Source organism: Eurytemora carolleeae, unplaced genomic scaffold (assembly GCF_000591075.1).
Source record: "Eurytemora carolleeae unplaced genomic scaffold, Eaff_2.0 scaffold545, whole genome shotgun sequence".
In the NCBI taxonomy this organism is placed as follows: Eukaryota; Metazoa; Arthropoda; class Copepoda; order Calanoida; family Temoridae; genus Eurytemora; species Eurytemora carolleeae.
The window spans coordinates 72,162-88,172 of record NW_019396435.1 but is presented as its reverse complement, the minus strand read 5'-3'; the positions used below and the strand labels follow the sequence as shown (position 1 = coordinate 88,172).

Here is a 16,011-nt window from a genome sequence, read left to right as displayed (position 1 = left end):
GGGGGGGGAGGAGTGTAGCAGTACTAATAGAATAAATTAGGCTCTGCTCAGTGGTTAATAAATAGGATAAATAAATATCTAGTTTGGTCATTTGGACATCAAAAGTTTGGTCATTTGGACGTCAAAAGTTTGGTCATTAACGTCCAAAGTGACGTCATTTCGACTTTGAAAATTAGGTTGTGAGGACGTAAGAATCCTTGCATTAAACGTCCTCAACACGTCCTCAACACCTAAAATACGACGTCGCTGGACGTCCCATTGGTAATTATTGACGTCCTAAGGATGAGTTCTGGTTTCTAAGGCCTTTGCCCATAAATCCAAGGGGGGTGGCAAGAGGAATACTGATCCCCCCTGTATATGTGCATGGGTGTAATCCTCCAGAAAAATTTTAAATTTTTATTCTTAGTTGACTTAACATATATGTTTAAAATATCAAGGCTTATGCACCAACAGGTTGCAAAGATATAGGGACAAGAAAGTTTGAGTAATCAGTGCCTTTTGCTTAAACATAAAATTAATTCTGAAGGCATATATACGGGTTACCTGCACGAAGGATGAGACTCCAGAGACTTTTTTACGGAATTTGTTTATTCCGTTTTCTTGCATTTATGGGTTCCTTGTAGGCAAAAACGGCTTTATTTCTGTGCTTAATTAGTTATTAAACCATTAAAATACTCAATTGAATGCAGAAACTAAAAATAAAGCTTTACATTCTCATATTTTTTGAGTTTTGAGTCGTCTTTACAGTCTCATTCTTTGTGGGTAGAGGGAGGGAGTCCAGAGTTTCTCAAAAAGTAATCACCGCCACCAAGTCAACCATGTCAAACTAAAGAAAATTTCACCTGAAATCTAATATGTTTTTTTGTTAATTGCATAAATCCTTTTATTGTAAAGCTTTGAGGAAAGAACAAATATATGTTTTGTATTAATAATTAATAATACCAGAAATCAGAACTTTTTTTGCTGTGAATCTTCAAATATTCATCTCTAATCCAATTTATGCAGACCTGCGGATTTTGCTAAATTGGATATCCATTGGTATATGATCATACTCTGCAGGGTTAACTTTAATTTAGGGGTTAACTTTAATTTATCCTCTAAATCAGAAGTGCACACATTGGATATCAAGATCAAAAATCTCCACACAAAAGTCTCAACCCTGACTTAAAAAGGTTTGCATGCTGCTTCTCCGGACATTGGTATTCTGTAATTACATTCCTGTTCTTATAGTTAGCAGGTTTTGTAAAGAAATATATTCAAGGGACAATTAGAAACATAATTTTTTTCATAATTGACATACATTCATTGAAAAATAAGATTTTTACATTAGTAAAAAGTAAAAATTAATAAAAAGGTTATTAAGCATTTCTGTTTCAAACAAAATTTGCCAAAATTTGTTTACAACCATGATATTGAAAAAGTGAAGAAATTTCAGCATTCTAATGCAAAACGTTTTTAAGTTATTTAGAAAAAAAACACAGAGGGAGGGGGGCGAATGATAGGGATTTTCAGGTTGTCATTTAAGTCTCATCTTTCAAGCGTAACCATATGTATATTCAAGATTCAACACTTAACACTAACAAACAGACGTGAAAATAGAAATGCAGAAAATCACTCATAAACAATTTATTTTATGGTATAATGGTATATTATTGTTTTCCTGTGATTATTTGCTGGTTTCATTAAATATCATGAAAATCAAAAATCTATTTTTATTGAACGAAAATTTAACAAAAATTTCACGAAAATGGCCAAAATTTTCATGAAGATTAGGTCAAAAATTTCTTTGAAAGTACATCGAAATTCGCGAATATCATTAACAAAAATGAACAAATTTTCGAGAATTTCGTTCAACCAAAAGTTCGATGAAAACCCTATAATAAATGTTATAAAATTTGAATAATTTAATATTTTACTTCCTTTTCACCAACATTACCGACCTATGATTCCCCCAACAGAGGGAGGTTAGCTGTTACTTAACGTCTCTTGGGACAAAATTATGTAAGTTAAACACCTGTTCATGCGCAGTTTTCGGGAAAACATTCGCGCATTTTCATCTAACAGACGTTAAAATTATGTGCAACTACTTTTTCGGGAAATTAAAAGTTTTACTTAATTTTAACCACGGGTTCTCTCAACCAATTTTGTCTTCAAAACACCCCTTGCTGCGTTCTAAATGTTTTGTAGACAACATTGGTCTTGGGAACCCTTGGTCAAGTAATTTCCCTTTTTTTCCTTGTAAAGTAGTTGTAAATAATTAAAAATCTATCCTTTTTTTCAAATATCCTTATTTCCTGAGATTCCGTTATTACCATTTGTATGGTTTGTGTTTATACAGGGATGGGTTATCTGCCTCCTTTGGCAGGGGGAGAGTGCAGAAGTCCTCACTTAGTAATCACCACAACCCAAACGTGTTTTGCGGCATGCGCACTCCTCAATTGGTAATCTCCACCACCTCAATTGGTAATCTCCACTATGGCTGGGTATGTTCCAACTTTTTCTAGCCGTTTCGTCAATGGTTAGTTCCAACCATTAAAAAATAAAAATTTCAGTTAGCCGTTAATTTTAAAGGTAAGAACAGAATATTCTTCCGATAAGGGCATTTTCTGTGTTTTTTAATAATTACCGTTGGTTAACAATCTCAATTTTATTAACAGAGTTAACTGAAAATTTTTCAACAACTGTTAACGGCTCTAGCCATTAATGGTACCGTTATTACAAAATCAATGGTGTTAATGATAAAAAAAATCATTAACGGCACAGCTGTTAATGGTATATTACAGTTTTATTGGCGCGAATAGTGCAAAAAATTTTGTTAACAGTTTATAAACACAGAAGACAACATTTGAAAATATCAAAATGAGTAAAAATTAAAATTTTTTATAAAAATTTCATGCAATTTTAATTATAAAATAACAAAATTTACCATTTTTCGCTTTTTAGTTCTTCAAAAACGGCTAATCCATTTTATTAATGATTTAAAGATTTACAGTTTTTGCCATTTGTTCTGTTAATTTTTGAAAATTTCCATTTCATTAATGGAACTTTGCCCAGCTCTAATCTCCACCACCTCAACTGGTTATCACTGTAAAATCTTGTTTTCTGAAATTTTAATTTAATGCATTTTTAACACAATTTTTTACATCTAAAGAGTTTCATAGCATCTGTATTGACTTAAACTAAATTTTCAATTTGTTTTCAGATTGGTTTGGTCAACAAAAACTGAGAAATAAGGCATAGTTTACTTTAGATGAATCTTAGATTCAATTCGCTGATTTACTGACTGCATTTCATGATGAGTTAAAATACTAAAAGGTTGGGCTGCCTGTTAACTAAAAATTATCTCACACTGAGCAAAGTAATATCTATCTCCATTAAAAGATATTTTCAATAAACCTTTACAGTGTTTTGATTTTTGTGTTAGCGTACTCGCATTCTACATCTACAACGAAAATAATTACAAGCATTGAAAGAACAAAAAATATCAGTCTCATCCTGTCCACTAGTAAAAATGAAGTATTAAGTCCACTTTTAATGGGTTAAAGGATTTAAAAGCTTTGCCTAATCAAGTATGAATTATATTCTTAAATTTTTTGAATCAAATTACTGAAATCTTTTTAATCTCATATAAAATAATGCAAGAAAGTAACCAATGCCTGAAGAATCCACTTTTAGGAAATATGCATGTCCAAAACTAAAATTGTCGAGGCTTTTACTGGACAATATGTTTCGGATTTTGTTACAAAACCTTTCAGCACTGGAAGAATTGAATTCTAGGAAACACACACCGTCACCATGGCGTTTGATTTTTACAAAAATGCGGAATTGCGCAAAACTCTAGTTGCAGAATTGCGCAAAACTTGAGTTTCGCAAAAACGGAAAAGGACAATTTTGCGCGAAATGACTTTTATGAATGATTGCGCAAATTGTTGTTTTTTCGCGCCAAACTGATGCGCAAAGATTTTGCGTTTCTCTCCGAATTTTGATTGTGAAAAAAAAATATTATTTGCAAATGTTAAGGATAGTGCTATAGATCGACTACTGTGCTTAAATAATAAAATTAGTCCCGTTTAAAGTAGAAATTTTCGATTATAAATGGAAGTACTCTGGGGACTCGCACTGCCGTAAATAGGTAAAATGAGGTTCGGAAGCTGTGCGGGGGAGGTTGCCTTCCCTCGCTCATGCAGACCATAGTTGTATACACACATTAAAGATATCTCAAACTTTTATTTCTGAAAGGATAGTTCAAATAATTTTAGTTTGACAAATCAGAGGTGTACACTGTCAGGTTGCAAATATAAAGCGATTGGAAAATTTTTTGTTTTCATCAATCATCAGCCATTATTTTAGGCTATTTTTTACCCCCCTAGAATTTTTTTGAATCCCCTCCCTAGCAAAATATCATGATGTATATCAATTTAATGTTTTTGGTTTTGATTTGCATTTTCCACTCATTTCTGGCATTTGCAAACTCCATCAAATGAAGATCTGTAAATAACTGAATTTATTTTAAGCAACTTAAAAAATACTTTACTCTAAGAGGAAAAAGATTACTTTTTTAAATATTTAGAAAAGGTATACTCTGCAAAACTTTGAAAAAATATTGTCTTATGTTTATATAATTCTAATTTCTCATTTCTAAAATTTTCTTGTCGTCAATGTGGTATGTTAAGATCTTAAATAAATCTAATATTGAAATGACATTATTGAAAAGTAAATTTGTATTCTTCATTGCCCATCTCTTTTTTCTATTAAAAAAATATCTAATTGTAATGACATTACTAACTACTTTAGAATTTAGAATCATTTAGAATATATGTTGACTTAAAATCTGAAATATCTGAAGTATTTTAAAGATATTCCATTTTAAAATCAACCTTCTTTAAAAACAAAAACAAAGTATAACAACTCTTCCTCCAAAAAAAAACTTTTAAAGAATTTCTTCAAGTTTTATTATTTTCACTCTACTGGGAGTGCAGGATTCCAGGGGGGGTAATTACCCCCAGGATTTACGCCGCTGCCTCTCTCCTCTCCCCTCCCTCTCCCCTCCCCATCCCCCTGAAATTTGACCGTATTTCGCCTAAGATAACACCGATGCTGGTCCAGGGCCCGTTCAAATAGCAAATGAATACTTATTGGATTTCCATCGGTACTTCACGAGGTTTAACGCCATCTTAACAACAGACGTGGGAAAAAGTTGGTAAGAGAAATTCCTTTTTTACGCGATAAATTCGTCAAGATATATTAATAAATCAACCATTTTCTATAAATCTATTCCCTTATTTTACTATAAATTGATTCGTTTATTATTTCAATGATTCGATCTTCGAGTAATTATCGATTTCAAACTCGGACGAATTTATACACTTAAACAAATATTTCAGGTCAACATCCAGACCACATTAACATCATGACTGACCCGGAGACCCAGCCCGAACAACAGCAGGCTGGGGATAAAGAAGAAGCCGCCAAGGAGGTCATTGCCACTAAGGTGACCGGAACCGTGAAGTGGTTCAACGTAAAGTCAGGATACGGTTTCATCAACAGGAACGACACTAAGGAGGATGTGTTCGTTCACCAGACTGCCATCGTGAAGAACAACCCCAAGAAGGCGGTCAGGTCCGTGGGGGACGGAGAGGTACGTCTTCTCACTTTAAACATTTAATTAAAGATGGGTTTCTGAAAGGGAATTTTGATTGTAGAGGTCATAGCTAGTCATATGCATTTCGGTTATTTCCTAGTGTACGATTTTTGGCCCCCCCCCTCCTAAAAATTATGAACATAATATTTTAATTGGTTTTTACTTTTTAGGTAGTTTTTAAGAAGATTCTCATGGGTAAAGTTTGTTTTGTGGCCGCAGCGCTCGGCCCCCTAGCCTGTCCTAGCCGCAGCGCTTGACCCAGAACGTATCTTAACCTAACCTAACCCTAAATATATATACTAGTTTTGTTGATTTTTGTTGAATTTAAAAGTAAGTCCGGGCACGACGCTCGGCCCTAAGTCGCAGCACTTGGCCCAGATCCAAACTTACCCCTAAAATAATACATAAATATTTTTAAGTAATAAATGATAAAGCTAAAATTTAGGTACAAAATTTACAGGAGGCGGGGGGGCTAAAATCGTATTCTAGGACGTACCATGCATTTCTTTCAAACAATGACGTTATTCGACCCCCCTCTGATCCCTACTCCCTCTCTTGGTGTAGGTATAGATTGTAACTGTATTTCCTGTACAGTGAGTATGTGGCGGCAGACAATCCCTTTATATCTGCAGNGGCCAAAAATAAAGCCTGTAAACCATTTATTTCAACTATATAAGGCCATAAGTAAATTTTGTAATTAGCATACACCAAATTCTTATAACAGTAAGCTCAGGTTCGGTGGCTGTACTTATGCACTGATGCATAGTGGTGGTTTGTCATTAAATGTAACCGAAACTGGACTTGAACTGTAACTTGAAATTAAACCCAGTATATTTCAAGATAAGGAATATAAGGACAAACAAACGGACAAACAGGGAAAATAAATTTAAATAGATCTTTATAAAAACCTGCATATAAGGGCTTAAATTTTCCAGAAACGTATTTTTACGAATAATTGCGTATATTTTTGCCTTAGTTTTTACTTTTTAGGTTTTTGGTAAGTATGAGAACAATTATACTACACTCAATTGGTTGCTTCCAGTTACAAAAAGTTTAAATTAGAGAGTGTGAAACTTGGCAATATTTTAATCCTATTAAATAATTTCAAGTGACCCTTAAAAGCTTTGCCTTTGTCAATATATTTACGAAACCTCAATTGCAAAAAAATGGTTTTGTTAAGTGTATGAAGTATAACAGATATTGAATACGTTATTGTTGAAGATAATGCATACATAAATGTTGATTTAGATGAAAACAAATATAGGAATAATGATGGTGTGAATTTGTGTAGAGTAATATTGGATTGGATTGAAAATAATTGATATCTAATAAAGTTTCTTGATAGATCTTTATTTCAACCGCTCTTGCTTAGGTAGTTGAGTTCGATGTTGTTATCGGAGAAAAAGGAAACGAAGCGTCTAACGTATCTGGTCCTGAGGGTGTACCCGTGAAAGGATCTCCCTATGCCGCTGATCGTCGTAGAGGTGGATTCCGCAGGTTTGTATTCGGATTTAGCTCGTCGATACATATGGATAGACGACCCCCTCCCCCCCGGCACACAAACTTTCTTCAATATTAATCAGCACCCCTTCACTTATTGATGCTAAAATTTCCAGAAAGGTTGGCTGCTCTTACCTTATTTTCATCGTGTCCTCTAAGCTTCAAATTTCTCCCGCGAAAATGTTCTTATTCCGAATAATTAGGGACTTCGAATTGGATATTAAGGACAATTCGAACTATATATTTTTGTATTTAATTCTTTTTTAATTCTTGAATTTGTTTCCACGTTTCTATTGAGTGGTGGCGACGCGACCNTTTAAGGATTTATGCGCTGAATTGGGGAAATAAATGGGTTTAGGGTAATAGAAGAATCAATAAGGAGCAAATAAATATACTTGGCTATTGATGTCCTATTTTTATTTTCCCTAGATCATCTAAAATCAATAAAGTTCTTTAAAGTAAATTTTCAAACCCCTTCAATATTTATTAAATTAAAGAGTGAATTTTTAAATGTTTAGTCGCGGCAGAGGACGTGGAGGAAAATCCGAGGGAGGTTCCGGAGGAGAAGGAGAGGAGAATGGGGTAGAGGAGGAAGGAGAAGGAGGAGAAGGAGATGAAGGTGGTCGAGGACGTGGACGTGGTAGAAGTCGTGGAGGATACAGAAGATACCGTCCCAGGTATGTTCGTCGTGGCGGAGCTCGTCGTAGTGATGAAGAGGAGGGAGGACAGGCGGAGTCTGGTGAAGATGGCGGAGATGAAGCGGATCAGGAGGGAGGAAGAGGACGGGGCCGTGGTCGTGGCGGATACAGGGGAAGATCTCGCGGACGTGGAGGATTCCGCGGAGGATTCCGCGGCGGATATCGAGGAGGTCCCGGCGGGTTCCGCGGATCTTCCCGTGGAACCGGATTCCGTGGTGGACGCGGTGGATTCCGCGGTCGTGGTCGTGGACGTGGTGCCGGGGTTGGTGGAAACGAAGGCGGTGAGAGCAGTGCCTAAACCCTGCGCCGTAGGTAGATCAGGTTCCACGATCCCTGCCCTTCTCGGATGATCGTGTCATTGAAAATGAGATCTAGTGTGTTACATCGTTCAAAATCTGTCTGGGATAGTTTCAAGGTTTTTCACCAGCCCAGACTTTACTTTACAATCTCAAGTAGATTCACTTTAGACTCAGGTTAAAAACAAACTTTAATTAATCCCACGTTAATCCATCTTAAGCTTGCCTCACCTCGGTTCCAAGCTTTCCTGGTCTTAAAACCAACCTTGAAACTGTCCCTAAGATCCCATGGGTATTTCTTGTAGGACGGAGCTGACACAAAATCTGTTTAGCTCCGTTCTTCATTTGTTCCATCGTTAATAGATTGAAATCATCTATGTAAAGCATGTATTCGTTTATGCAGCATTCTCCGGGTCAGTTTAAAAATCACAGAATCTGCTGTAATCATTGTAAATCTTTAAAACATGTATTAGAATAAGTTTGTGAAGTATGCTATTCCATCTGATCTAAAACCAGTATTTGGACGACTTGACTTTTGTGGACTGTAAACAACATTTTATAACTAGTTTCATTCCACGCTATGGATGAACAACAATAATTGCACCAAAATTTTTCTAGACGACACAAAAGCCACTGTTGTCCTACCCATGGGATAAATGTGGGTACTAGGAGTTAAAGTTTTCATGGAACTAACATCAAAGACATGTCTCCCTGCTCAGTGCTCAGGATGGATTGGTCTCTGTGTTCCATGAGACGATTCTCTTATGGCCTGCATAACATGTAATTATTAAACTTAACAACAGGTTTTATATGAAATCCAAAAATAAGAATTTGGCACCAACAAATTTTTAAAATAAAAATAAATATAAACTGCAATGTGGCCTTTATCCTGATAGAGAGTGAAAAGATTAGTATGAAGCGAAGAACGTCTAGAAATAAAGAACATATTTTGAATTTGTTTTAGAAACTGTTAGAAATTAAATATCTTGGGAACCATGTAAGTGAAGACGTCATAGGTTTTCAAAAAGTACGGATGACACGATTCGGGCTCGGATTATATTTTATACAGGGTTACTAACAAAGAATGAGACCTAAAATTCTTGAAATATAATATTCGCATAGATCAGGTAGATATAGATGCAGGGTTGACGCGTCCGGGCGCCTGACAAGTTTATACGTGCCAATTTGTTCACGAAAAATAGCACAATGAGCCTAAAGAACGAACATATTTTTGCATTTCCATAATTATACTGTTAATAAGTTCTGCCATGTTCCATCCCCGGAACCATGCTGGGCTCGCTGGACACACTGGGAATATACAACTAGCCAAATTGTACAGCTCGATTGATTGATTAACTCAAAATATACAGTTAGAAAGGCAGGGCGGTCCGCGTTAATGATCCATCTATGACTACCTGATCTGTGGAAATCCGCGAGGTTGAATCTGGTCTTCGAGTCTTGAAGGATCAGTAAACGAAATTTTGAGTGGCCCTGGCCTGCATTGATGAGTAACTATGGTGGCATGTCCGTTGATATCCATGTTGGTTTGAAAACTGATGATAATCATGTACAATTGTGAGATAAATAAATTAAAAGGGGACACTAACCTAGTCCCTATTAGAAGGAACCAAATATATTATATCAGAAATATTCCAAACAAACTCTGACTAAATTTCCGTCGTCTCCGTCCTAGCTGTGGAGTTGGTAGAAAAAGTCTGTGGACTGTTATTTGCATAACTTGTCATAAATTATTATTTGGATTTTATTGATCTCTATCTTGATTCGTTTTACCGTAAACACAATTTTCCATTAGTTTGAAATACAGGGTGTCCCAAAAAACATGGGAATTCAGTGACGAATTCGATATCGTCTTTTTAAATAATTCTTCAAATATAATTTTGATGGCAAAAAATCCGTTCCTTTGAGTCTTTTCGCCTCAAAAGAACTGGGCTTAAGTTTTTGTATTACAGTTTTTATTATAAATTCCCTGGCCAAGACTAAAAAATCCCATAATTGGTAAAAGCTAAATAAACAAAAAAGTTTTTACTTTTATTCTTTAAGACAACATTTTGTATTTTTTCACATTTCAGAAAATGGTATTTAGAGGAAAAACTAGCCAGAACTGACAAATTTTCACTGTTAGGTTCAATCTAATCAACACTAAAGTCCGAATAAACGTACGATACAATTTTTTTAAAAGTTTTAAATGCATCCTCGTATTTTCAACCAAATTGTTTCTAATTTCGAAGATTAAAGAAGAAAACTAGTTATTTTATTTTATTTCAAATTATTCTAGAACTATAAAGATCATATTTAATGACAGCAACGCAATCAGACTAGAACTAGTTTGGCAGGACCCGGAGAATCTGGTGGTTTCGTCCTGATCAAGATGAAACTCGTGATTCACTGGAAAATCTTTAATAAATGTTCTACTAAACTCCGCCCTGTCAGTAATATCTACAGGGTTCAACTCTAGGTTCGCAGATCCATCAGAATCCTCTCCTGGGTTGGGTTCCGTTTCTACAGCTCCAAAGTTATCCGTCCTAATTGTAGTAAACCTTGGGGTCTTACTCCGTGTATCAACTAAAAATAATAAATTAGAAGTAGACAAGAAATAAACTGTGAACTAAAGTAAAATTTTGCATTTCATATAATCTTTTAATATTATCATTTGTCTTTGTCTCTTAACATTTTTTTCCCAACCTAGCTGTTTCCAATAATTAGAAGAACTAACTTGTCTTACAATTAAAAAGCTAATCCATATCTTGTTAAATGAATGTATGAACTTTGATAAATAGAAGCTAACGTACCTAATTTAATGAATGGAATTAATGAATGGAAGCTAACCTTTTTGGTTTAATGAATGGAAGCTAACCTGTTTGGATTAGTGAATGGAAACTAACCTAACTGGTTTAATGAATGGAAGCTAACCTGTTTGGTTTAATGAATGGAAGCTAACCTGTTTGGATTAATGAATGGAAGCTAACCTACCTGGTTTAATGAATGGAAGCTAACCTGTTTGGTTTGTTGAATGGTATGATATATTCTGGTGTATACAGGACTCTACTGAATGTGAAGGTAAATGTTGACGAAGTATATCTTCAAGTCCTGCTCTTTGGAAAGATTTAGTTTCTTCAACCTACAGGAGAAATATTTAATGATTGATTTATTCTATCAAATAGTTGATTGATGAAAATCTTTTTAATTCTTGAAAGAACAGATTGTAATTAAAGAAAGGATAAAGAATAAACTCAATGCATTTTAGATAAAAAAATTATTTTGTTTTTTTGTTCAAGGACAAACATTTTGTGCAACTGACGGAGAGGTTAAGAATTTTTTCCAAACTAAAAATATTAAATAAAATAAAAAACTAATTATGAAAAAATATCGATTGTACTGATCAAAAAAGAAGATGCTTTGTACTAATCAGGAAAGAGTCTGTGTTATGATCAGGAAAGAAGATGCTTTGTACTGAGCATGAAAGATGATGCTTTGTACTGATCAGGAATGAAGATTTTTTTTGTACTGATCAGAAAAAAAGATGCTTTTACTTGATCAGAAAAGATGATGCTTTGTACTGATCAGGAAAGAGTTTTTGTCTTGATCAGGAAAGGAGATACTATGTACTGATCAGGAAAGATGATGCTTTGCACTGATCAGGAAAGAAGATTCTTTGTACTGGTCATAAAAAAGATGCTTTGTACTTGATCAAGAAATAGTCTTTGTTCTGATCAGGAAAGGAGAGACTTTGTACTGATCATGAAAATATGATGCTTTGTACTGATCAGGAAAGAGTCTTTGTCCTGATCAGGAAAGGAGATGCTTTGTACTGATCATGAAAATATGATGCTTTGTACTGATCAGGAAAGAGTCTTTGTCCTGATCAGGAAAGGAGAGGCTTTGTATTGATCATGAAAAGATGATGCTTTGTACTGATCAAGAAAGAAGATGCTTTGTACTGATCAGAAAGAAGATGGTTTGTACTGATCAAGAAAGTGCCTTTGTACTGACCAGGAAAGATGATGCTTTGTACTGATCAGCGAAGAAGATGTTTTGTACTGATCAGGAAAAAAAATGCTTTGTACTAAACAGGAAGAAGATGGTTTGTACTGATCAAGAAAGAAGATGCTTTGTACTGATCAAGGAAGTGCCATTGTACTGATCAGGAAAAAAGATGCTTTGTTTTGATCATGAAAGATTTGTTGTATAGAATGTGAATTATGAACCTGAATCTCTGTGAAGCACCAGCCCAGCTCATCTCCACAAGTATGAAGTAGATCCTGTACTGCTCCGCATACACTGCTGAGTAGTAGGTTCTCCGGGTTTTGTTCTAACCATACAGTTATCTCACGTATCTTGAGACTAGCACACTTCTCGTAACTGTTTCTAGTTTCAGTAAACTCCTTCTCTCCACACTTATACTGTCCAGTACCATTGACCAGCACTACAGAGAACGCTAATATTACGGGATATGACCTTAACACAGCCAACATTATTCGTTCCGCTCATTACCTGGATTTTAAAACTTTTACATCAGAAAAGAAGCAAAATATTGGATGGATTAATGGATTATTAATATTTAATATAAATAAAAAAAATATCATCAACAAGTAATCCCCCCCCTTCCTCTTCTGAACAGACCCAAAATGAATCGGTTCCGCGGATTCTGCGTGGATCAAAGTCGATAAAAAAACCGTCAGATTATTATCGATGCAGGCCAAACCGTCTAACTGCATACAAAGCCATGAAAAGGGGAGGGGGAGGCCGCTTAATCTTTTAAAGAGTAGGGGAGCAAGAACGATATTATTAAAAGTATAATAAAACTTTTTTATATTTTTTGATGAAATGCGTTTTGATTGTGAAGAAAGAAAAGATGACAATAGATGAATTGTCAATAAACTTGAACTCTAAAGGGACCGTAAACTTAGTTTTTTCTTAGTTTTTCTGTCAGAACCTTACTAGTTTCGGACCGTGGTTCTTCTAAAAGTTACTAATGTAATAAAAAGGATGCCGGGCTAGAAAATGGCTGAATATTTTCAAATTCTGAGAAAGAGAAAAGGTTTACGTGGTTCATCAGGTATATTTATGGAAGGGTCAAAATTAAATTATGTTAGACATCATTTTAGAACAGGGTTATATCCTGACACATCTTCTGCAAATAATCGCATTCTGTAAAGTCATTTTAAACTTTTTTAGTTTGTGAACTGATTCAAAAATTTTTTTGATCGCAAACGTTTAGATTTTTATTTAAAGTGTTGTTGTCGTTATAGTTCAGAAAAATCTGCATTTCTACTTTCAGTTTATACTGTCTCATTATGATGGAGTAATTGGTAAAGTTGATTAATTTATTTATAATTATTCTTAGAACGTATAACATGGTAATATTAAAGTACTTAGCACGCAGATTTAATAGTTCGGACCTTGTCCCAGCAAAATGTCACTTTGGATCACAATTTGAACAGTTAAACTTAAATTTTTCTCTTTTAAATATTTTTTCCTTAATAAATGCGTCTTAAACGCATAAATGGTTAGTCCAGGGTTACAACCAAAAGACTAAAATTACACTCTTGTAAATATTTAAAATGATGATTGGTTTCATTTGTTTCCGGGTCAAATTGGTTTCATGTATGTCTTACGAAACCTTTCCTAAAATATTAATTGTTAAAACCTTTATGAAATTAACGCCGTAACCTTTGTTAACCTAAATACTAATAAATCCACCCTCTATTAGCTACACGGAACAAGGTACCGTTATACATTTCTGTCGCGGAATTGTTACGGAATAGATTGGAAACCCTAGTGATGACTGATAATCTACAGAGTGTCTCACGAAATTACATGGTTGATAAGATGAAGAAGTTTCTGTGCTTAAAGGAAGACATACATTTTTAATGCCCTTCAAGGCGTTACCAGAAAATGTGGTCTGATGTCGCTTGGGATTTAAAACAAAATAAAACAGTCACGGACCACAAACCCTATGCAATATTTTACAGAATAAAGACGGAGGACCACAATCAATCCACTGTTATCTGGTGACCACTGTACTTTAAAGGTTTAAGATAATTCCCCAGGGAACTGTGGTTTACTGAACGATGATGCCTGGTCCCGACAAATATAACATCTACTGCACTGTGGTGTATCTGGTCCCGACAAATATAACATCTACTGCACTGTGGTGTATCTTCTATTCCAAGGACAAAAAGGTGTGCTCTGCTCTCCTCATGAATATATTCCGTCCTGATCAATGATCATGGCTCAAAGTAGGCATCTTACGAACAGAATTATTAAAATTAAAAATGACAAAAAGATAAATTGAATAAATAACTCAATGCTTCTGGGTTACTGTTAAGAGTAAACTACTAGCTGTAAATAGTAAACAAATAGCTGTGATAAGTAAACTGCAAGCTGTCAGGAGTAAACTACTAGCTGTGATGAAAAAACTACTAGCTGTAAATAGTTAACTACTAGCTGTGATAAGTAAACTGCTGGCTGTCAGGAGTAAACTACTAGCTGTGATGAGTAAAACTACTAGCTGTGATGAAAAAACTACTAGCTGTAAATAGTTAACTACCAGCTGTGATAAGTAAACTGCTAGCTGTCAGGAGTAAACTACTAGCTGTGATGAATAAACTACTAGCTGTGATGAATAAACTACTAGCTGTTATGAGTAAACTACTAGCTGTGATAAGTGAACTACTTGCTGTAATGAGTAAACTACTTGCTGTAATGAATAGACTACTTGCTGTGGTAAGTAAACTACTACCTGTGATGAGTAAACTGCTATGTTGTAAGTAAACTACTATCTGTGGTAAGTAAACTACTAGCTGTGATGAATAAACTGCTTGCTGTGATGAGTAAACTACCAGCTGTGATGAGTAAACTACTAGCTGTGATTAGTGAACTACTTGCTGTAATGAGTAAACTACTTGCTGTGGTAAGTAAACTACTACCTGTGATGAGTAAAGTACTAGCTTTGAAGAGTAAAATACTAGCTGTGATAAATAGACTAACAGCTGTGACAAGTAAACTACTAGCTGTAATGAGTAAACTACTAGCTGGGATGAGTAAACTACTAGCTGTGATGAGTAAACTACAAACAATGAAGAGTAAATTACTACATATAATTGTAAGTTTTTAATGACAGTCATGATAGTGATGTAACTTAAACTTGAAAACTACTTAACAAAACTCCTAAGTTACTTTGATCAGAACTGTGTTTTGACTTCTGTATTCTAATAAAATGTTTTAAATTGTTAAAATATCAATATTACAAAGTTCAGTTCCAAGCAATAAAATGTTTAGTTGTCGGAGTTTGGCCCTAAAAATAAACCAAACTGCAGGTATCCGTATTCCGTATATATCTATCTAAGTTCCCACCCAGACAAAACTTGTCTGGTTCTAGTGTACACAGCATTCTTTGTTCTTTTAGCTAGTGATAATTCAACCAATATTAAATCGACCAATTAGGAATAGTTTCCAAATGTTCACTGTGTTTAGATCAATCCCTAGTGTGGAGATGGTTAAATGCCTCATTCTAAATAATAACTGAAGATGTAAGGACGGATGGGAGTGGTAGCCCAAGGTTACTCAGGGTGCTCGGTAAAGTTAGGATGAGTTGAACCTATGTATACTCTACGTATAGTTGGAACTAGGAACCGGACTAGATATCCCACTGTGTTCCAGGAACACGGAGAAGTAACGAATATTTGCGGAACACAGCCAATTTTTTCGACAGATTATCGTTTATCTAAACTGATAATCCTGGACTTTTGTGACACTTGTTTGGATTGGGGAGTGGAGGAGAAGGGGGTGGGGGATTCAAGATGTTTTGAAGTTATTGGACAGTTTAAGCTGCCAGTTCATGCTGGGGATAATT

The 16,011-nt window shown here is 35.0% G+C and overlaps 2 protein-coding genes across 2 annotated transcripts; one reads left to right on the top strand and one right to left on the bottom strand.

Annotated features, from left to right (window-relative positions):
* The first annotated feature begins 5,088 nt into the window (after window positions 1–5,088).
* On the top strand, window positions 5,089–9,011 carry LOC111703270 (Y-box factor homolog). The gene is made up of 4 exons (XM_023475163.1): window positions 5,089–5,200; window positions 5,385–5,638; window positions 7,014–7,138; window positions 7,660–9,011. The coding sequence occupies exons 2-4, from the start codon at window positions 5,411–5,413 to the stop codon at window positions 8,135–8,137; spliced, it is 831 nt and encodes a 276-aa protein (XP_023330931.1). The 5' UTR covers window positions 5,089–5,200; window positions 5,385–5,410; the 3' UTR covers window positions 8,138–9,011.
* Window positions 9,012–10,401: 1,390 nt separating this feature from the next.
* On the bottom strand, window positions 10,402–15,739 carry LOC111703269 (uncharacterized). The gene is made up of 4 exons (XM_023475161.1): window positions 15,641–15,739; window positions 12,362–12,591; window positions 11,151–11,274; window positions 10,402–10,718 (listed from the first exon to the last, which is right to left on the bottom strand). The coding sequence occupies exons 1-4, from the start codon at window positions 15,666–15,668 to the stop codon at window positions 10,423–10,425; spliced, it is 678 nt and encodes a 225-aa protein (XP_023330929.1). The 5' UTR covers window positions 15,669–15,739; the 3' UTR covers window positions 10,402–10,422.
* Between the last annotated feature and the right edge of the window lie 272 nt (window positions 15,740–16,011).

What these genes read in the sequence shown, in the direction of transcription:
- LOC111703270 (XM_023475163.1), top strand. Translation starts at nt 5,411, where the DNA reads ATGACTGACCCGGAGACCCAGCCCGAACAACAGCAGGCTGGGGATAAA. An exon ending in GGTCCGTGGGGGACGGAGAG is followed by an intron (nt 5,639 to 7,013) that starts GTACGTCTTCTC and finishes GCTCTTGCTTAG; the next exon opens with GTAGTTGAGTTCGATGTTGT. An exon ending in CGTAGAGGTGGATTCCGCAG is followed by an intron (nt 7,139 to 7,659) that starts GTTTGTATTCGG and finishes TTAAATGTTTAG; the next exon opens with TCGCGGCAGAGGACGTGGAG.
- LOC111703269 (XM_023475161.1), bottom strand. Translation starts at nt 15,668, where the DNA reads ATGAGGCATTTAACCATCTCCACACTAG. An exon ending in TTTAACCATCTCCACACTAG is followed by an intron (nt 12,592 to 15,640) that starts GGATTGATCTAA and finishes CCGTAATATTAG; the next exon opens with CGTTCTCTGTAGTGCTGGTC. An exon ending in CCATTCAACAAACCAAACAG is followed by an intron (nt 10,719 to 11,150) that starts GTTAGCTTCCAT and finishes TATTATTTTTAG; the next exon opens with TTGATACACGGAGTAAGACC.